The 22,270-nt window shown below is 38.1% G+C and overlaps 1 protein-coding gene across 1 annotated transcript in view; it reads left to right on the forward strand.

Moving 5' to 3' along the window:
• The window catches only part of ITGA2 (integrin subunit alpha 2), a gene marked incomplete at both ends in the record, with an annotated part of 110,592 nt that overhangs the window by 16,792 nt on the left and 71,530 nt on the right, over positions 1–22,270 (forward strand). Inside the window, one exon of the mRNA XM_080718029.1 lies at positions 19,565–19,685. Coding sequence (XP_080574155.1) covers positions 19,565–19,685 — 121 coding nt within the window. The remainder of the gene's footprint in view (positions 1–19,564; positions 19,686–22,270) is intronic.

The following is a 22,270-nucleotide window of genomic DNA, read 5'->3' on the forward strand; positions in this document are numbered from 1 at the left end:
ATATGCTTTTTGTAATCTGATGGATATAAAGTGGTATTTCATATTTTTGTTAAATTTTCATTCTTTTTATTCATGAACCATGTTTTTGGGTTACAATTTTAAAATGTCTATCTTTTGAGAAGTATGTATAGAGTCCTAGGATTTAGGTCTAGAAGAAACCTCAAGATATCATGTAATGTAGCATCCCTTCTCTTTATAACTGATTTTTTAAATAACTAAAGCCTAAGACGCCAACCTACAGTGTACTGTCATTTCAGGATTCTGTTTGGATCACCCTCTGAAAAAACAACCAATCACCCCAAAACTTGGTGGCTTAAAACCACAGATACTATCTATCATAGTTACTTGGGTTGAGACTTTAAAAATGGCTTTTCTGGGCATCCTGGCTCCAGATCTCTTGTGTGTTACCATCAGAGGGCAGAGTTTTCTCTTCCTGTGGCATCTTGCAGCCTCTCCAGCATGGTGCCTTCTGGGTAGCCTGCTTCTTGCATGGTGACTCAGAATCTAGAGTCAACCATTACAAAAAGAAACCAGGAGAAATTGTGTGGCCCTTTCTAACGTTGACTTAGAAACGACTCAGATATATTCATTCATCAAAACAATATCAAAGTCCCACTTAGTTCTGGGGAAGGAGACTTAGACTCTGCCTCTCAATGGAAAATGTAAAAATAGTTTCAGACATGTTTTAAAACTGCCACCTTTACTTAAATAACTTAATGGTGCTTATAAGACTCTTGACTGTTTTGACTAGGCTTTGGACATTGACGTGACTTATCCTTGGGACTTGATCATTCTTTATAGGAGCAGGGGTGAGAGGGGTCTGGCCCTTACATTGAAGGATAGTGTGTAGCATCCTTGCCCTCCACCCATAAATGCCGGCATCCCCCAAACCCTGCCCCACTGTGACAACCAAAAATATATCCAGATGTTACCAAATACCCCAAAGGACAAAATTTCTCTCAGTTGAAAACACCGTACAAAATAAATATGTATTAATCAGTTCAATGTTTATGGCAACGGATAAAAATTTTACACTGGTGCAGGTAGTCATAAATCTTAATGGGGTACAAGACGGTGGAGGCATACATGCACACATCAGCCAATTAGCCCTTACCCAATTCCCACCCCATTCCCATTATGGCAAGAGAGAATAGTAGTTCTGAACAGTAAGTTAAATGTTATTTTTCTGGGTGACTTTGGACAAGTCACATGCAAACTGTTTTCTACTTTATTGAATCACTGGGAGCATTGAATGATATTATGAAGGGAAACGTATTTTGCAGATTTTTAAACATATGTAATGTTATTTTTAGATGTATATACTTGGTATTCATCCATTTTTATCATTCTTTGTTTATTTAAGGGACTTTTTAAGATGAAGTGCCCATCCTATGATGCCAAAGTGTCAGACACTGGAGGAACTGGAGGATCTCAGGCTGCCTCCTCCAGGAGGGCTTCTTTCCATTTCTAACCCTCCACAGAGTAGCACCTACATCCTTTTGTGTGTATGGTGCTGGGATATGAACTAGGGGTTTTCTACCACTTACCTACATTCCCAGTCTTTTTAAATTTTGTTTTGACAAAGTCTCACTAGGTTGCCCAGTTTGGCCTCAAACTTGCAATCCTCCTTCCTCAGTCTCCCAAGTAGTTGGTATTATAGGAACCTGGCTCATATATTGTTATTTAATATGAAGTTCGATTCTTAAGGCAAAAATAAATTTCTCTCTTAATGAAAGCAAGGGGCAGTGTTATGCTACTATATTCAAAAGCAGTTTTAGGGATTATTTTGAGCTACTTGATTTCACACTTATAAAAAGTGCTATAAGTCAAACGTTATAGACATTAAATCTGCACCTGATATATAGTCACTTACAAAGGGTCTATAATTTCTAAGTTTAGTTGCTCTGGTGGCAGGGGGGTGCTTGCTACTTACATTACTGTCCTTTCAGCGTGAAGACAATGCCATTGGAAATGAGACTTCCTGTGGTTATGTATGTGTTCAAAAGATCTAATGTGACCTATGACCATTTCCTGTGACTATCCATATTCTGGGCAATGATTAGCTGTGTGTTAGAGTTTAAAGTTTGTTTGCTTAGTTCCAGAATCAGGGTCTGAATAATCCCATTTCCTGTTAGTGTGGCTTCCTGGAGGGTCCGTGGACTGATGATATTTTCTTGGTTTTATGGCATGCTTTCCTTGTGCATCAGCAAAATGCAGCACCATGTCATCCTCCTGCTGATTATACAGCATTTTTCAGAAACTTAAATGGGAATCTATTCAGGATGTGCTTTTTATGTTAGTGGTGACAGTGGGTTCCCAAATTGGCATGCTTTATTAAATTTCTCAAAAGTTTACATTTCTCAGTAATGCGTAATGATATTATGAATAAAAAAAACACCTTGACCTCTGACTTGTTATGCGCATGTCTTACCCGGTGACAATGAAGTGGGTACAGACAGCTATTTCACACATGAGAAAGTAATAGCCTATGTGGAAAGAGAAACTTGACCAAGGTCACAGAGTTATTCAAACCTCAGAAATTAAGCTGTCAGACACTCTACCTACTCTTTTCCTTGTTTAGGAGATGGATTATTTTAGTTAAAAAAATGCTGTATTTCTTTCTTTGGCATCCTTCTGCCACATATCACCCCAAATATAGCCAGTCTTGTTTTGAGGGTTCTCCTATAGCTAGATAATAATAAAAATTTTGTTCTCTAAAATTCCAAATGTAAAATAAACTATATTTGAATGTACATATGTACATATATATACATATAAATATGCAGTATGTATTTATTAATATAAGTAGATATATAGTACATATTTATTAAAGTATATATTATATCTGTCTATATATCTGCTCAGAAGCCTGCATTCAAACTCTTTCTTTGAATTAGCCCTGACTTCTGAGAAGTTATTCATTAAACTGGTCTTCATTGTTCTCCCATTCTATACATGGCTTGTTCTTTGGAGGAATGGTGAGATAATGAGTTTCTGCTTGTTAAGTAATCATTATTGAGCCACAACTATTGTTTCAGGTGCATTCTGAGTATTGGGCAATATGGCTCTGTGAGTCAGATTACTCAGTTTCAAGAAAGTTTTATTTTTGGTCATGGTTTCAGAGGCTCCATTGTTTCTGGGCCTGTGGTGAGGCAGAACATCATGGCAGGGGCAGGTGGCAAAGCTCCTCACCTCATGGCAGCCGGGAAGCAGAAGAGAGACAGAGAGACAGTAGAGAGTGAGAGCAAGAGCACCAGGGACAAAATACACTCTTGAGGGCATCCCCCAGTACCTACTTCCTCCAACTAGTCCCCACATCCTACAGTTCCTATCCCCTCCCAAAAGCCCATTAAGTTATGAATCCTTCCACCTGCATCAATCCATCGATGAGCTCAGAGCCCTCCTGTCCATCACCTCCCAAAGGCCCCACCTCTGAACGCTGCTGCACTGGGGACCAAGACTTCCACATGTGAGCCACTGAGGAACATTTAAGATCCAAACCATAACAATGGCGGTTAACAAAATGGGCCTATCCTTCCTCTTAGGCACATAGGCAGCGAGGCTGTAAGTCAAGTCAAGCTCAAGGTGCAGGGACCTTGCTGGGCAGGCCTCTTCCTATAATTTCACATAGCCTTGTATTTTTTATTAAACATGAAAAAGTTAAGGTCACTCTCTCTTTTCTACCCTAACATAACATTTCAATAATAACATCGGTAGGGAACTAATTATTAAATTTCATCAATTCAGAGTTCTGTATCAGTCCTCATAAAAGAAAACTTGAGATGATTTAAGTATGATAGTTCCTATGTGAAAATGGAAAAAAGTCCTAAATATTTACATGATGTGAAAAGTAAGAAGGTATGAAAATGAAAGAAACTTTTCTAACTGTAAACAATAACTTGATTTGCTGGGTACAGTGGGGAGCATCTGAAATCCCAATATTTGGAAGTATGAGACAGGAGGATCATAGATTTGAGGCCAACTTCAGCTAGGAGTTAAGTTTTACTTTTTATTTTGAAGCAAAATAAAAAATAATTTTCAAAACAAAAAGTAAAATAGGGCTAGGGATGTAGCTCAGAGATAGAACATCCCTGGGTTTAATCTTCAGTACCAAAAATAAGTAACTGAATGAATTTAGCAATTTTTCATTCTAGAAGAAAAAAATATCTTACTCTCTTTGGAGAATATGATTTTATAAAATTGTCATGTGAAGAGGTGATCAATATGTATAAAGCCATAAACTACAGGAAAAAGAATATTATATAAATGTTTCAGGCAATCAGTGAAACATGAGATTTTTGTCAGCTTTTAATAACATGCATTTTCTAGGATTATTATTATTATTTTTTTGGTGGTACTGGGGTTCCTGGAAGCCCTTCTACCTTTGGGCTACACTCCCAGACCTATTTTACACTCTTTTAAAATTTGGAAACAGGGTCTCTTAAGCCAGAGCGACTGGCTTCGAACCCACATGATTCTCCTGTCTCCGCCTCCCAAGCGTGGCGATTAGAAGCGTGTGCCACCACGCCTGGCTCTAGGATTATTTTTAGCATTAATATCCTTAATTTTATACCTAGCTTTGTTTAGTGGTTTTATACACACACACACACACACACACACACACACACACACACACCACCACCACCACCACCACCACCACCACCACCACCACGCACACATACACACACACATTTTGTTTTTGTTTTGGTGGTACTTGGGTTGAACCCAGGGACATTCTACCTCTGAGCTACACCTCTGGCCCTTTTTATTTTGAAATAGGGTCTAACTAAGTTAGTGCATGCCAGCTTCAAACCTGTGATTCTCCTGTCTTAGGCTCTTAGACTTCCAAGTCCTGGGATTACATTTATGTACCACTATGCCTGGCATGCATATAAACACACACACACACACACACACACACACACACACACACACACAAATAATTCTTAAGGAACCTCTCTTCCTCAAATTGTAGAAATTTAAATCTCTACAAAACTTAGATCTCTCCATATATTTTAGTGTGGGAAGCTGACAAAAATATATATGTGTATATATATGTATATATACATATATATAAATAGAGATATTTACTGACTATGACATATGGTAGTGAGGCTTTATTAAGAAAATAGAGTAATGAGGACATTACTCCAGAACAGAATGCCAGTTTTGGGTAGGAGGAGTTTTTTTTTAATGTAGCATTCTCTATTAATTACTTATTACCACACACATAGTGATTTAGAGTACTGTGCATGTATTATCTCACAGTTCCGAGGCTCAGGAGACCAGACAGAGCTTCCCCGGGTCCTCTAGGTCAGGGTTTCTAACAAAGCTGCCATCATGGTGTCAGCCAGAGTGACAGCCTCCCCTGCTGCTGGACCCAGTAGGGCCCACTTCTCTACTTACCCAGATTGCTGGTAGAATTGGTTTTCTCAGGGGCTGAAGCCCCCGCTCTCTGCTGGTCCTCGAAGCTGCCCACTTCCTTGCTATGTGGGCCTCTTCACCTCATCAAGGCCAATAAGGAAGCGCACCTGCTAGCAGGTGAGCACCACGGCCTTGAGCCATGGAATCGTGAAGTGGTTCTCTTTAGTCAGATCTACTGATTCATGTCACAGTTCCTGCTTTCTACCAAGGGGAAGGTATTACATAAGGATGAGAGTATCAGGAGACAGGGGCACTGGAGTGATCACAGGAGAGTGCCCCAGTCCATCTACCAAAGAAAGTAGCGGAAGGCATCTCTGATAGGCTAATGTGTGAGAGAAACCAGAAAGCAGTGAAACTGAGTATTCAACTCTCTTGAAAATGCACATTTCAAGCAAGGGGAACAGATTCAAAGGGCATGGGGCCAACTTGCATTTGAGGAATAGCCAGGTCTGCAGTTGAGTGAGTTAAGAGTAGAGCAGGAAGAAAGGTCAGGCCAGTCAGGGAAGAGTGATCTCGAAGCTGTGGAGGCAGAATTTATGCTTGAGAACAGCTGAGTAGCATTTCCAGGTAGAGGTGCTAAGGGCTGAAAGGGTTGAAAGAAGGGTCGAAGCATGTTCAGACGGGTGGGAACACTCCAACAAAAAGTTTGTACAAAAGCGGCCTGTGAACAGAGAGAATAATAACAACCCTGGGTTCATTCCCCATTACCAAAAACGAAGGAAGAAAGAAGAAAGAAAGAAGAAAGAAAGAAATAAAGAGAGAGGACAAAAGAAAAGAAAGGGGGAAAAAGAGATGGTATTACTAGCAGGTGTTTCAGTAACTCATGGGTGAGCATTCTTCTCCCGCATTTCACTGTCTCCCTCTAAGCCACTGGAGAGGCAGGGAGTCTGCCAGATGGCAGCTCACCCTTCAGTATCCTCATGGAAAAAGAAAATAAGTGAGAGAATTTATTGAGTGGTTAGGAGGCACTAAGTCATAGTAAATGGATATAAACAACAATTACAGTGGCTTTTTGAGCTGCTTATTGCCTTTGAGATCAAATTTTTAAAACGTGAAAAGGCCTTAAAATGTCTTTACTACATGCCACAGCTCGCTCTCTCTTTCACACACACACACACAAGTTTTTATACAAAATAAAAGCCTCAAATGATAAAACTGGAGTGTATTTTTCTTCTCATATTTATACATGTGCATGTATGTATTGACAGAATTATCTTTGAAACCTAGTGGAATTTCTGGTACAACCTGGTTTTTTCCTTGTATTCATTGGCTAGGGATGCCATGACAAAATCCTCCAGCCTGGTTGGCTTAACCAGCAGAAAAGAACTTTCTTACAGCTGCAGAGGCCAGCAATCCAAGCTTAAGGTGCTTTTGGGATTGGGCTCTTCTTCTGGCTGATAGATAGCCGCCTCTCTGTGTCCTCCTGTGAGCTTTTCTCTGTGTATGTGATGGAGAGGCGTTTCTCTGGTGTCTTCTTCTGAGGATCAGTCGTGTTAGATTAGGGCTCAATTGTTATGACATGATTCCACCTTCATTACTTCCTTGGCGGCTCTAATTCCAAACACAGTCACATTGGAGGGTAGGGCTTCAGTGTATGGATTTTGAGTGTTCAGTCTATAACACCCCCTTCAGGGTTTATTTCTGACCATGGAAGTGATGTTTATATGTCTTGAATATGAACACAGAGTAAGTGTCAACCAAATGATATACTCACGCACTGTAAAAAAAAAATGGCAGCAAAACATGAAGCAGGATAGTACCCACGTGTCAGCTACAGTTGGTCTCTCTGCCTCTTAACAGTAAGGTAAGATTTACTCAAATCCCTGCTATATCCCTCTACGAAAATACACTGCCCTTTCTCTGAAAGTCAACATTTCCATTGTTAATTGACCCCCAACTTCCTGAGTGAGGTGTTTTTGTCCTCTATCAAGTCTGATATTTGATTTTACAAACCAATACACTAGACTGTTACTGTGTCACGGATGTTTAGAGCTGACATGAAATTTGTGAGTCAGAGATAAAGGCCTCTATTACTCACAGCACAGTGAGCTGCTGGAGCATGCTCATATTTGCTCCTCTGGCCCACCATAGTCTCATAGTTCTTACATGAAGAGGCACAGATGGACTACTACATGTACAATAGGCTGCACTGCAGGAAATAAGCAATAAGCATGGTGAATCTGCTGTTTTTCAGCAAGGGTCTGCAAGTCTGCTCTTTGTCTTGGGGGAAATATTACTTCATACTTGGGTGTTGCTCACTATAAACCCAACCCTGAGAAAGAGACCAGATAAAGAGTAATCAGCATCTTACGTTCTTTGCATACTACTGTATTGGGTCAAATGTTGACCCCCTCCCCTTGAAAAATGTCATTACCCTAGTCCCTAAAACCTCTGAGTATTGCCTTATTTGGAAAGAGCATCTGTGTGGAGTGTTTTGAGATTGTTGAGAGAAACACGAATGCTCAAGCTACTGCTGGTGAGGGCTGAGGGGGAAATAGAGAAAATACCACTGAAACCTTGAGAAAATGTGATTCTCATTGTATAGTGGCACAAATCTTGGTCCAATTGTGTCCTATAGCTGGGTTGAAACCAAGAAAATTCCTCCTCTGAGTTATACCTTCAGTCCTTTTTATTCTGAAACAGAGTCTTGCTAAGTTGCTGAGGCTGGCCTTGATCTTGTGATCCTTCTATCTCAGCCTCCTATGTACTGAGAAAATATACAAGTGTTAAGCAATGAGCTTGGATATTAAGCTGAGAAGATTTTCAAACATAATCTAAAGGGGTAGCCTGATTTTTTTCTTGCTAAGTGTAGCAAAATGTGACAGGAAAAGAGGTAACTTGAAGAAAAATCTGTTAAACAATAGGACCATCCATAATTAGCTTTGATGATCTGGAAAATTCCCAACCTAGCCCTATTGCAAAAAACTAACCTACCAACTAAACAAGCAAACAAAAACCCAACATAATGAATACTTTTGTCTCTCCAATATTCATGTATTGAAATCCCTACCCAATATTTGGAAGTGAAGCCTTTGGGAAGTGATTGGGTCAGGTAGATGGAGCTCTCCAAGAAGGAATTAGTGCCTCTATTCAGAAAAGACTACAAAGCTTACTAGCTGTCTATGAGGATAAAAAGAAAACAACAGCAACAATTGGCAAACTAGAAGAGGGCTCTCATCAGAACCCAACCACTGTGAAACCCTCATCATAGTCTCCCACACCCCAGAACTGTGAGAAATAAACTTCTGTTGTTTTAAGCCACCCAGTCTATAATATTTTGTTATAGTAGCCCAAATTAAGACAATATCAGGAGACTCATTGTTAGGAAACCAGGCCTAAAAAGGCCAATGATTTGAGTGTACAACCTTTTGCTAAACAGATTTGGTATGTGAGTCTGAATTCTCTCAAACAATTCAGTATAATCCAGGAATACAAATGAGGCTTTCCAGGAAAAATCGATGGAAAGCTCTTTTATCTGATTGCATGGATTCCTATAACATACACTGAAGACCTACAAGGTTTTTAAGAATATTATTTCAGCAGAAACACTTCCGTCTAACTGAAGGATCCAGAGAAACAGAGGGCAATAAAGCTGTTATGGGCCCAAAGGAAAGCTGTGAATAATGGAAGTTTATTCTCAAGCCTGGAAATCTAATGGAAATTTCTCTCCTAGATGTCAAACTTCCTTGGGACTATTGACTCATATCCCTTCCATCTTCTGCCTTTTGGGATGGAACTATCAAATCCCTACCCCACTGTTACACACACACACACACACACACACACACACACACACACACACTTTTTTGTGGTGGTACTGGGGGTTGAACACAGGAACCTTTTACCACTGAGCTATACCTTCAGCCTTTTATAATTTTTATTTGAAACAGGATCTCACTAAATTGCTGAGAGCTTACTAAGTTGCTGAGGCTGGTCTCAAACATGTGATCCTCCTGTCTCAGCCTCACAAAGTATTAGGATGACAGTTGTGGGCCACCATACCAGCCCCTGCCATTATGTTTTGGAAGTAGTTTATTTCCTTGTTTTTCAAACCCACAGGGAAGAATTTTACTTTCAGAAAGAACACCTAGAATAATATTCATATCTGATATGAGTGATGAGCTTGGGATTTTAGAATTGTTAATATTCATATAAGAATGTTGGGTTCAGAGTTAGTGCCTTCATCAGTTGAGATTTTTGGAGAAGTTGGGATTATGCATTTTATAGGTGTTATAGGTGTGATTTTGGGGGGATTAGATAGCAGAGTGTAGTGGGTTTAATGGTATCTCCTAACAAGTTATATTCTTAATCTCTGGAACTAGCAAGTATTACCTTATTTGGAAAAAATATTTTTGCATATATTAAGTGAAGCCTCTTGAGATGAGGACATTTTGGAGTAGCTGGTAGGCCCTAACACTAATGAGATGTATCTCTATAAGAGTGAAGCAGAGGAAAATTTGATGTACAAACTAAGAACAAAGTGATGTGACCACAGGACAGATAGTGGAGTGATGAACATGCAGGTTAAGGAATTTTGACATTTCTCTGAAGCCAGAAAAGGTGAGAAAAAGATCCTGCCCTGGACCCTCCAGAGGGCGCACAGTCCTGCCCAAACCTTTATTTCAGATTTCTGGTGTACAGACTTGTGAGAGAATAAATTTCTGTTTTTAAAATTATCTGCTTTGTAGCAACTTCCTGCATTTGTCACAGAAAACTGGTACATCCGAGGACCATTGCTCCCAACAAACTAGTCCTCCTGTAGTTTATTTCTGTTGACAAAGAAGGTTGCATCTCCTTTACTTTCTCCCACAAAATTCCTCCTACAGGTCCTGTGTGTATAGATGGGTGAGATAGGCCAGCCAATTATATCAATACAAAACAGACTGAATTACAGTACATGTAAGCTTTCAGCCATACACCACTGTGTTGGTGACTTACCTTTCCCTTCCTTCCTTCCTTCCTTCCTTCCTTCCTTCCTTCCTTCCTTCCTTCTTTCTCCTTTCTTTCTCTTTCTTTCTTTCTTTCTTTCTTTCTTTCTTTCTTTCTTTCTTTCTTTCTTTCTTTCTTTCTTTCTTTCTTTCTTTCTCTTTCCCTTTCTTCATTGTTCTCCTCCCTTCCCCTAAACTCCCTTCAGTTTTCTCTTTGGCAGCCCTGCCTCTTTATGACATGCCCTAAAAATTGTATCTTCACCTCATTTTATCAATATTTTTTCTAAGCAAAAGTATTTCTTCTCTAATATGCAAACATAAAATATTTCCCCCATTAAGTAGTAACCAATTACATCAGTGTAATATTTAAAAGAATACTTTAAGAGATTCAAGTTGATAAGAGGTGATTAGGAAGAGAACCTGTAGTAAGGGAGGAAGGCAGGATAGAAACTGAAAAACAAGGAATCAGAAGGATCATGGAATTAGAAGCGGTCGGAGCTAGAGAGGCAGGGTCTCCTAGGCTGAAGATATGACCTCACCCATCCAGACAGCAAAGTGACAAGGTGGAAGAATTTGCCTACTGAAAGTGCAAGTAATAACCATGATGTAATTGAAAAAAGTTTTCATCATTGATTTCAGCAAAATCACCGTCAATCAACTAAAATGAAATTATCATTAGATTTTTTAAAATCCTGGAACAATAAATAATTATTTATGTGTAAATTGACATTATTATAAGCTTAGGATGTTGAGTGGTACCTGGCCTTTCTGTAACACATACTTGAATAGGGATCCTCCAGAATGAGGTCTGAATTGTCAGGTTCATTGGTGGACTACAAGTTTCTTAAGGTGGGAACATATTTTCTTACTGTTTTACTGAGAATTTTCAGTGTTTGTGGATGCATTCAAGATTAATTTGGATGAAGACGGTGAGTTTGTACTTAATATGAGTATGACAGATTTGGTTTGTCAATAGAAATATGACATCCGAGATAGCTTATACTGTTTGGGAAATTTTACATACTATTTTAAAACACAAACCTCTACTTTTACTTTATAAAAAAGGAAAAAATAATCTTGTTTTCAATGTCAACATTTATTGCTTTCTAGTACTGTTATTTTTAAAAAATAAAACTTGGGTGGTGGCACACGCTTGTAGTCCCAGCAATCGGGAGGCTGAGACGAGAGGATTGCGGTTTGCGGACAGCCTCAGCTACTTCTACTTAGTGAGGCCCTTTGCAACTCAGTGAGACCCTGTTTCCAGGTGGAGAATGGAAAAATAGGGCTGGGGTGTTGCTTGGAGGTAGAATGCCCCTGGATTTTATCCCCAATACCACTAATAAAAAATAAAAAAAAAAAATAAGACTTGGATCCAACCGTGAGGTAGTGCTAACTCTACTAAGATGGCCATTTATACCATCTTGGTATAAAAATCTTCTCAGATGATATGTCTTTTGAATAAGACAAAGAGTATTCTAGAAAATATAACAGAATTTGTATTAGAAGTCACATTTATCCTTGAGGGAGTCATATCTAAAATAGGCGAAATAATCTTTAAATTAAAAAAATGCTTTAAATTTTTAATTTTAAAATAAGCTGAAGTATTTTAACATGACTTATTGAAGCAAAATGGATAAAACAAGACACTTATGTAGAATAAGCAACTCTAGTTAATTTTTTATTTTGAACAAAACATATTAACTAGTAGAATCTATATGAAAGAAGCCTTAAACATGAGTCTCTATGTTCAGAGATAAAAAATATGAGGCCTTAAAACTGCCCACAAACCTCAGAGTTCACAGTTAATTTAGTCTCCCTCAGTCCTAACAGTGTGTTCTTTTGAACAACTCATCTGTGTACATTTTGTAACTTAGCAAAGAACTGTTATCTTATAATTACCATCCTTACACTAAGAACATTATCTGCTGCGTAGTAATCACTCAGTAAATGTTTGTTGAATAAAAAGGAATGGATGAGAAAATGAAGTCTCTGTTACAAACATGTGCAGGTGTGTTTGTGTGCATATAAATTAATCAGCTTTGTGTCAGGGATAATTGTAAATGGAGTAAAGAAAATCCTAGAATCACAGAGAGAGCCATGTCATCAGACAGATACGGAGAAGTTCATACAAAGACATGCTATAAATGGAATTAAAGTGTGGCTATTTAAGATACTGAAATAGAAAACATAACCATTTCTCTTTTAAATATATAGGAATAAATATAAAGACCTAATTCTTTGTACATGCCTAGCAAATTAAATTGAGTCAAACTACCCTAGTAAGCCAGCATTTTATTTTATTTGTATTTATTTATTTATTTATTTTGAGTGTGACAATAAGATTTATTTTATGAGTGTGATAATAAGATTAAACACTGCAGATGAGGTTGAGGTAATATAGGTCATGTTTATAGTTCTGTTAGCCTAGGAAAATAGAAGTCATTTGCTTTGTTATTTTTATCTTTTTTTAAGTTATTGCAAGAAAACTACAATACACTAATAGCAACTTTGAAACCATCAACTTACATTTACAATTGTACTGCTTGCTGTGTTCATGTTTTATAGATTTTTTGTTTTATATTCTTAATACTTTATACTTTACTCTCACTGAGCATTTTGTCCTATTGTATAGTCTTCATAATTACTCTTTGTCAATGACAATGTAAAATTCCTTCTAGTTTGCTACAACTTGCATACTTGATCCTTCATATTGGACAATCTGGATATTTTAATTATGTGTTTATAAAAATAATTTTTAGATTGCTAAAATCATCGAAGCTACTTGCATGAAGTATATTTTCCTAGGCCACTTAAGATTGAAAGATGACATAAAATACAAAATCATGATTAACAATAAAGTATTTCTATGGCCCAGTTATCTACCTGTAAAACAGGGGAAGTCTAAATCTCTAACCACTGCTTTTCATCCTTTGGGAGTGTGTTCTTCTGGACCAGGAACCTTGGTTTCCTAGGCACCTTTGCTGCCCTTACTAGTGTGGTCCTGTATCCTGGTCGCTACCGCACCTGCACTGGGTATGAAGTCTTGGTGTACAGGTGCTCTGTGCTCTGCTCCTGCCAGTTCTTCGCAGCCTCTTCAGACCCGTCCCCTCCTGAGCAGTGACACCCTGTGCTCACAGTTTATGGAGATCTGGGCCTTGCAATATTTTTTTGTTATTGTTCACTATTTAGAGGAGACATTTTTTTCCTCCTGAAATGCCAACATAATTTTGCAGGGATGGGCCAGAGTACAATCTGAGGGCCTACTACTAAAACCACCTCTTTCTTCCTGAGACCTCCTCTCACATTTTTGTGTGTGTGTTGTGTGAGTCTGGGGATGGAACCCAGGAGCATTGGACCTCCAAGCTACACCCCCTGCCCTATTTTTTATTCTTTATTTTGAAACCGGGTCTCACTGAGTTGCAGAAGGCCTCACTAAGTAGCTGAGGCTGTCCGCGGACCGCGATCCTTCAGGTCTCAGCCTCCCGAACACTGGGATTACAAGCGTGCACCACCACTCCCGCCTCTCCTCTCACTTTTGATCTTTATTCTCTTATCTTCACCTGAATTTCTCCCATTTCCCTGCATCCTTCTGCAAATAAATCTGTTCCATGGAAAGCTCACTACACTCATCCTTCAGTGTACATAGATAGGTTTATATTTGTACTGGCCACACAGATCAGACACTTCTGCCAGTCTTTTCCACAAATATGTTCCTTAAACTCTAAAAATTATATAATGGGAGACAAAAGATTCCCCTTATAATTTTTTGTTGTTGTACATGGATTGACACATTTTGTTTCATACATTTATATATTTCTGTTCTTGTTTTCAAAAGATATTTTCCTTTCTGATCTTCACTGCATATTGAGAACAAAACTAGCTTAACTATATCCAATCCAGAACTACATATTTCTATTTTGAATTGTCTTATAATTTAAAATTGGATTTCAGAGTAAAGTGAGAGAAAAAATTCCATATTGCTGAAACTAATTCTTAAATTATTCCAAAATTATATATATATATATATATATATATATATATATATATATATATATATATATATCAGACATAATTTGAAACCTATAGAGAAGAAGTCCTATAAAATTTTTAAATGAATAAAAAATAAAAAATCTGCATAGGTTAAAATCAAAGATGAAACACTCTTTCCTTTTTATTGTGAAAGTAGAAGAAATTAGTTAACCTTCCAGGACACACAATGCTTATATTTGTCAGTTTTTATGGAAATTAATAGAATCTCTGGTGTAGTTATTGTCCTCAAATGTGTGACAAGGTTACCTTTGATGGTTTGGGTTTGCCATGCTGTTACTGCGTTCCCAGGTGTTCTCATGAAGACAGGGACAAGATTTATGGTCCGGGTAATAATATGCTCCTGAAAGGGCAAAGCTCAAGTCGGTTTGAGTCAACTCATTGTATCCAAAATAGAACTAGAAGTGTTTACAGTGAAGCAATCAATGACTTTCTGTGCCAAACTTTTCCCCTTTCTCATGGTCTTCTCTTTTCCACCTTTATGCCTGCCTACTGTGATGTCCCTTGTACCTGGAATGAGTTCTAAGTGTAGTGAATTTCATCTCATCCTGCAAGGTCCAGAATAGGTCCCATCTCCTCTGTGAAGCCTTCAAACTTAGATTTATACTCATCTCAGACTTTGACTCAGACATCAGAGTACCATTTTGTATTTTTATACTCATTCCATTATGATATAATTTTTTGTTTTTTAATCAAATTAGAAGAATGGAAGTAAGTGTAATGAGTTGGGATATTATTTATTTTGTTTATTTTCTGTATACTTGAGACCTAGAAAAACTCCAAGGACAAAAGAGCTAGATAGATATGTGTTGAATGATCTATTTCTTAGTATCCATAGACATAAAACAATGACTGGCAAAAGGAAACAAGATGGGCCACATACAGTTTTTAATCTTTGTACAATCCAATTAGGTTAGGAAGACAGAACAGAAACTTATTATAAACACTGGGATTTAAAGGAAGAAATTGATGTTGACTTAGACTGAATACTTTATTTATTTACTTATTTTACAATACTGGGGATTGAACCCAGGGGCAGTATACCTCCAAACTATATCCTCAGCCCTATTTTTTATTCTTTATTTTGAAACAGGGTCTCAATAAATTGCAGAGAACCTTACTAAATAGTTGAGGCTGGCCTGTCCTGCGATCCTCCTGTCTCAGCCTCCCAAGTACTAGGATTCCAAGTGTGCACCACCACACCCAGCTTCTAGACTGAATATTTTATATAAATTTATATAAGCTGATCAATATCATGTGCTAAGCATGAAATGATGAGACAGATATTGAATTGTGGATATTTTTAAAAGAGAAAAAAAGTGGATGAGTTGATATTGTCCAGATTTACCCAAAAAAAAAAGCTGGATCTTAAGGGAAGGATTAAGTAGCAAGAGAGATTTAGAATCAATGGATAGAAGAAACAATCATAAAGAGTGACATGTTTCATGAAGAAACTGAGCAGACCATTTATGAATGGAAATTCTAAGCAATACATTTGGAGAAGATGAGCCAAACCAAGACTCAGAGCTCATCCACTAGTGTGACACTGAGCAAGAAGGGCACTTAGTCTTCATGAGTTCTAGTTTCCTTATTTGTAAGTTGATAATAATAGCTAGGATTTGCTCTTGCGCTTGGTTATTATGGATATCAAATGAGTCAGGAAAATTCTTAAATTGGAAAAAAGGCATGAGCATTAAGAAATAGTAGATACAAATTGGGACAGACGTTATAGTTCAAACCATAGAAGGAAAAATACTGGGAAAAATATATTCGAGTTAATTGCACTTGGATTAGAATGATAGATTGCTTAGTGATCTTTTTCCTCTCTAGTTTTCTCTTTATTCTAAATCATCATCGTGGAATAACATGTATTAATTAAATTATCATCATTGAGGAACATATATTAATTAAAATGTGTTTTATTTGACAAAAATTATTCTAGATGCTAAAAAAATAAAAGTGAATAAAAGAAATAAGGTCGTGTCTCCAGGAGCTTGTGTTTTAGTAGACAGAGACAGGTGCCAAGCACTCTAGATAGGTGAGTTGATTGCTGTTTTGATCTTGGTAGTGACAGAGCAAGGTGCTGCTGCTCATTTGGGGTTGGGGAGGTCCCTTAAGGAGAGCAGAGACTACTTTGAGCAAATACTTACATGGTGCATTGTGAGACTGTTACAGGCAGTGGGGACAGGCAGCTTCAGAGGCCATAAGCAGAACGAACTGGATGTGTTCAGGGGCAGCAGGAAAATGAGTGTTGCTGGAACATGGTGAGCAAGAAGAGGGAGGTAAGTGAGGTCAGAAAGACCACAAGTACCAGACCAGGAAGGACCTTTGGAACTATGGTGGGGAAATTGGATTTTATTCTTGGTGCAGTAGTGAGACCTTGGGGTGTTTTAAGCAGGGAGATGAAGTGACCTTTTACATGTTTTAACAATATCGCATGTGTGTGTATATTTAAATGCATAAGCATATGTATACTTATACTTTTGCAAAGTTAAACTGTTACATGATAAAAAGAGCTGGACATGGTGGTGCATGCTTTTAATCCCAGTACTTGGGAGGCTAAGACGGTAGGATCACAGGTTCAAGGCCACCCTCAGCTACCTATTGAGGCCCTCCACAACTTAGTGAGATCCCGTTTCAAAATAAAGAAAAAGAAATAGGACTGGGAGGGTGTAGCTCAGAGTAGAATTCCCTGGGTTCAATCCCCACTGTGTAACATTTCAGCTAACAATGGACCACAGATATGATGGCAGTTCCCTAAGATTACATCACCCAGGGATGTTGTAGCCATCTTCATTTATTCAAGTACATTCTATTATGTTTGCACAATAATGAAATAAACTAATAATGTATTTTACAAAAATGCATGCCTGTTGTGAAGCAAAGGCATGACTGCAAAAGTAATGCATATGTTGTTAGACATAACTGCTAGATGATAGAATGATTTCAGGCTATTATATGATTTGCAAAGTTCTAACTAATGGGGGTAAATGAGGTCATTCTGTATACAGTCACTTTTGTTCTTTCTAGACATTTTTTAAAGTGAGAGTAACTTGGCATCATGTCTCCAAGTTTTTACTAGTATGTTTGACAACTGGTAAATATTCAAATAGTATTTAGTGAGTTCTGCACAATGGAATGAGGATAAAATGTTGACTGGAAATACCAGTATTCCAACTGCCAATTCCAGTTTTCTGCCTAATTTGCTATGTTATTTTCTTTCACATTTTATTTTTCCAAAAATAAAAAGGACCAATAGTGTCTATGACACATAGACATTAAGGATACAATTTGCAAATATTAAGCTGTGTAGATTTTACTATAGAAGAGTTCAAAATTAATGTTTGTACTGTTTTTCCTGTCAGCACATATCTCTAAGAAATTATGAGCTGAGCTTTCTTGAGTGAGCAAGTTCCCGGGAGAGTGATTTTGGCACTCAGAGAGGCGTGTCAACTGCTTTATCATTGACTTTATTTTTTTTCTTTGAAGCATTCTACAAAATCTGCCCCAGAAGTTTTCTATGTATAACGGTCAACAGATAGTCTTTTTCTAACCTAGAATGATTAACTATATGCTATGTTCTTCTGAGATTAGGGGATATTCTTTTGTTAAAATGCATGTTTGGAACTTTGATGTTAATTTTAAATAGTCCACTCTGTCTTCAGTGTCTGCAAAGATAAATACTGATCCTAAACAATGTGACACACATTCCGTTTCCACGGAAAGCGTTTGTATCAGCAAATCTGCTGTCATACAGTGATGGCCCACCAGCATCAGTGCTGACAGAGTCGGAGAGGAGACAGCTCACTCTTCCACTTCTCCCCTTTGCATCAGAAACAAGAATTTTCAAAAAAGCCCAGCGCAGAGTTATGTTCCTTGGTCTTTGTTGTTTCCTTTTTAATGACCACCATTTTTCTATCATTCAGGAAGATGCATCAAAAAACAAAAGTGCTTTTGAGTTCCCACTGGAATAAAAAAACTGTGACATTTTCTCCTACTTTTTTTTTTTTTTTTGGTGGTACTGGGGATGGAACCCAGGGGCCTTCTACCTCCAGGCTACACTCCCAGACCTTTTTTATAGTTCTTACTTGGAAACAGGGTCTCTTAAGCCAGTTGAGGCTGGCTTCCAACCTGCGCGATCCTCCTGTCTCAGACTCCCAAGCGTGGGGATTACAAGTGTGCGCCACCATGCCCAGCTTTCTCCTACATTTTTATCCTCTGAAATGATCCCTTCTGAAAGAAAATGATAGTTTTCAAGGAGCTGTGATTTTTCTACCTCTTTTTACATAGACAGCTCTTCTTTCTGAATGGACATTTCATGTAGAGACTATGTCAAGATCTACAATGGAATTCAGAAAAAATAGAAGGTCCCCTTCAGATCCTGAGCCTGGGTGACTTAGAATCTTATTATGTTAGGAAGGACAGATAGAACTCAAATGACATAGAATCCTTAGGGATACATACAGTGGCTTGAACACTCAGGGTATTTTTTTGTACCAATTTGATTTATTTTTTCTCTTTTTTTTATTCATGCATTGTATTAATTCTTAATGGAGCACAAAATAGTAGAGGCATACGAACACACGTCACTCATTTAGCCCTTCCCCAACTCCCCCATATTTCTTCCCTCCTCCTTCCTTCTCATGTTTGGCTTAGTGATTGACTTTGTGAATCTACATCATGTGTATTAGGGAGTTTCTCTGTTCCCCATCCCATAACCCTCAGTTAGTTAGGTTGCATCCCATAACCCTCAGTTAGGTCACCTTATTTGCTCATCTACGGTTTCTCCATTTTTGTCTAAATAAAATGGGTCATAGGAGGAATTCAGGGTCTTGAGTCAGCCAGTCCTCGACTCAGATCTTGTCCTTACCTGTACTACTCTCCAGTTGTGAGACACACTTACCTTCTAGAACCACAGAAGTCACTACAAAACCAAAATAATCTTATTAACGATTCCCTAAAGTTTTTGTGAGGAGACTAAGATAAGGAATCATAAATATTAAATATTTGGCATGGTTCCAGAGCTCTATTATTTCTTGGTAAACACTAATAAGAACAATAATTATGAGGTCAAAAAAGTTTTTTAAAGTGGGCTGTAACAATTATATTATACATTTATATTCATAAATGGTAAATATGGACTTTTGTTTTTATTTTTCTTACAGGCATTTTAAATTGTTGTTTGGCATATAATGTTGGTCTCCCAGAAGCAAAAATATTTTCTGGAACATCAAGTGAACAGTTTGGCTATGCAGTGCAGCAGTTTATAAATCCAAAAGGCAACTGGTAAGAGTATTTTCTTCTTTATGATTTCATAAAATACTACATAAATTTTGTATTTGATTCTAATTGGTTATTCAAAGTGAGATATATATATATATATATATATATATATATATATATATATTAAGCATGTGCCACTGTCCACTGTGCCCAGCTGATTAAACTATTAATGGATAGTACATAAATATTTTTAAATGAAAGATATTTCTTTTTTGTGTGTGTTACTGGGGATGGAACCCAGGGGCCTTCTATCTCCAAGCTACACTCCCAGCCTTATTTTTTTATTATTTTAAAACAGGGTCTCACTGAGTTGCAAAGGGCCTCACTAAGTAGTAGTTGAGGCTGTCCACGAACCGTGATCCTCCTGTCTCAGCCTCCCAAATGTTGGGATTATAAGTGTGTGCCACCACGCCTGGCTTGAAAGTTATTTTTTTGATAATGACAACTACAGATTGATAATTAATGAGATGGTTTAATGATATTTTTAAAACTCTAAATGAGCCAAACATGGTGGTACATCCCTGTAATCAGAGACTGAGACAGGAGGATCCCATGTTTGAGGTCAGCCTCAGCAACTTAGTGAGACCCTGTTTCAAATAATAAAAAATAAAAAAAGGGCTGAGGGTATGGATCCGAGGTAGAATGTCTCTGGGTTAAACACCAGTACCCACCTTTACACATAAATAAATAAATAAATAAATAAATAAATAAAATCCTGGAAAGAACATTTTCCTAAATACTCCACAGAAAATTTATTTATAATATCAGTTTTGACCATGAAATAAACTGGTTAAAGAGAGTGAGAGATTGTTTTTATTTTTTATTCTACAAACCAAAACTTACTACGCTTTTAAAATACTCAGCTAGCCAATGCTGTATTATTTGGGGCCATTTTTAGATGGTAGAATTGCGCCCTATATTTTCTTCTTCAGCAAGGCTTTGCCTGCTCGTCTCCTTCTAAATTAGCCTTCCTCGTGCCATGTAATAAAAGGTCCTCACAAGCATCCCTAAACGACTTACAGAGGTGCCTTTCCCTAGTGGCCTTAGCACCTTTTATTTTTGCCACAAGCCCTCTTCCCCTAGTCTTTAAGTGCCAAATAAGTGTTACATTTATAAACCATTACTTTTCTCCTTGGCAAATAAACAACCACTATTATGAAGATAGAAGGAAATAATAGTTCTCAATTGCTAGTTGAACTTTCCCATAACAGCAATGCATTTGCTAAGGGAAATCAGGTGATTCTGAACAGCTGCATTTAGGAAGAAGGGCTGAAGTCGCTCCTCTGCCCCGGTTGGTACCCATCTGAGGTGGAGCCTCAGCACCAGAGTGGGATCTGATTGGGACCTCATCTCCATGTTGCAGTAGAAGGTTCCGGACTGTCTCCACTCACCCTGGAACTCCAGGTCCTGATCTCCACCTTCTAGAACAATTTGCAATCATTGCAAGGGATTCCGTAGGCTATCACATAAGAGCTATAATGCATAACTTCTTTTGTGTGTGAACTTACATGGGATGCTCTAAACTATTGAATTCAAAGGAACATTTTATTTTATTTTTTGTGGTACTGGGGGTGGAACCCAGGGACTTTTCTACCTCTGGGCTATACTCCCAGACCTATTTTATACTTTATTTGGAAACAGGGTCTCTTAAGCCAGTGAGGCTGATTTTGAACCTGTGCGATCCTCCTGTCTCAGCCTCACAAGCGCGGGGATTACAAGCGTGCACCACCACGCCCGGCAAGGAATATTTTAAATCCAAGTTGTTCTCAGGTTGGGGCCTGCCTGTCTGTGTGATGAGAAAACAATAAGAAATCAATTTGAGCAAGGGCAATGCCGCTCAGAAGGTCTCCTGGAGGAGGTGAATTTTGAGGTGGATTCTAAGTGGTGGAGATGAATAGGCGCAGAGGACCACTAACTAGTGATGGCAGATGGACAGCGATGCAGATTGGAGATAGCGTGTCAGTCATCTGGAAGAAATAAAGTAGCAACTTCTGTAATCACTTGGGATACGAGAGAGTTGTTTCTCTATCAATTCCTAAATTTTGCTTTAATAATTATAAAGTAGTAAGAAGGCTAGACAGATGATATGGTCAGTGTTTTGACCTTAGAATTTAGTGGACAAAGCATCTAATAACCCACAATCTTACATGTCCATCCCGGATTCATTACTGCAAAATTTCACATTAAACAATCCATTCAACATCTCCAATTTAATGTCTAATAGACAGATCAAACTTTACTGAGAAAACAAGTATTTAATATTTTTCACCATCAAATAAGATAAAAATTTCCTTGACTCATCTCTTTCTTTCTTCTTCTCTTTATCTCATCCCTAAGCCAGCCCTGCTGGCCCATCCAAAAAATACACAGTAAATCTGACCACTTCTGACCACCTGCTCTGTGACCACCCTGACGGAAATCAACACTAGCTCTTGCAGGTCTGCTACACCAGCTTCTCCACCTGCCTCCTGACTCTTTCCCATCCTTCCTTATTCTACTCTCCTCTCTGCAGCCAGTGTGAACTTATTTCCTAGATGTAAACTTTCTGTGGCTTTTACTTCATTTAGAATAAGTTAAAATTCCTTAAA

The sequence above is a fragment of the Muscardinus avellanarius genome (genome assembly GCF_963383645.1).
Source record: "Muscardinus avellanarius genome assembly, chromosome: 1".
In the NCBI taxonomy this organism is placed as follows: Eukaryota; Metazoa; Chordata; class Mammalia; order Rodentia; family Gliridae; genus Muscardinus; species Muscardinus avellanarius.